The sequence below is a fragment of the Puntigrus tetrazona genome, chromosome 14, assembly GCF_018831695.1.
Source record: "Puntigrus tetrazona isolate hp1 chromosome 14, ASM1883169v1, whole genome shotgun sequence".
Taxonomy (NCBI): Eukaryota; Metazoa; Chordata; class Actinopteri; order Cypriniformes; family Cyprinidae; genus Puntigrus; species Puntigrus tetrazona.
In genome coordinates, this window is record NC_056712.1 from 9,071,004 (window position 1) to 9,071,312 (window position 309).

General features: G+C 35.4%; 1 protein-coding gene across 1 annotated transcript in view; it reads left to right on the forward strand.

Moving 5' to 3' along the window:
* LOC122358212 (protein bicaudal C homolog 1-B-like) overlaps window positions 1-309 on the forward strand; it is a 21,890-nt gene that overhangs the window by 18,720 nt on the left and 2,861 nt on the right. The window contains 2 exon segments of the mRNA XM_043258000.1: window positions 125-170; window positions 264-309. The exon segment at window positions 264-309 is cut by the window's right edge and continues 155 nt beyond it. Of these exon segments, the coding sequence (XP_043113935.1) occupies window positions 125-170; window positions 264-309 (92 nt within the window).

The following is a 309-nucleotide window of genomic DNA, read 5'->3' on the forward strand; positions in this document are numbered from 1 at the left end:
AAAGTCTTTATCTCTTAATTTAACATTATCGTGTGAAAATAGAAATAAACGAACATCTGAATATGATATTACTAGTTAGGCTGTGTTTAAACAGTTGTGTTGTTTTTGCACAGCTATGCTGAANAGGAAGTGAAAGAGCTGCAGAAAGACGACTTGCACCACATATGCAGGTATATATACATATATACACACACTGCACTCGCATACAAGTGTACACAAACTAAAACATATTCCCACTGTGATTGTGTATCAATGTTTTTGAGGCTTTTGACTATGAGAAAAAGAAGCTACTGGCCACTAAAGGTGAGC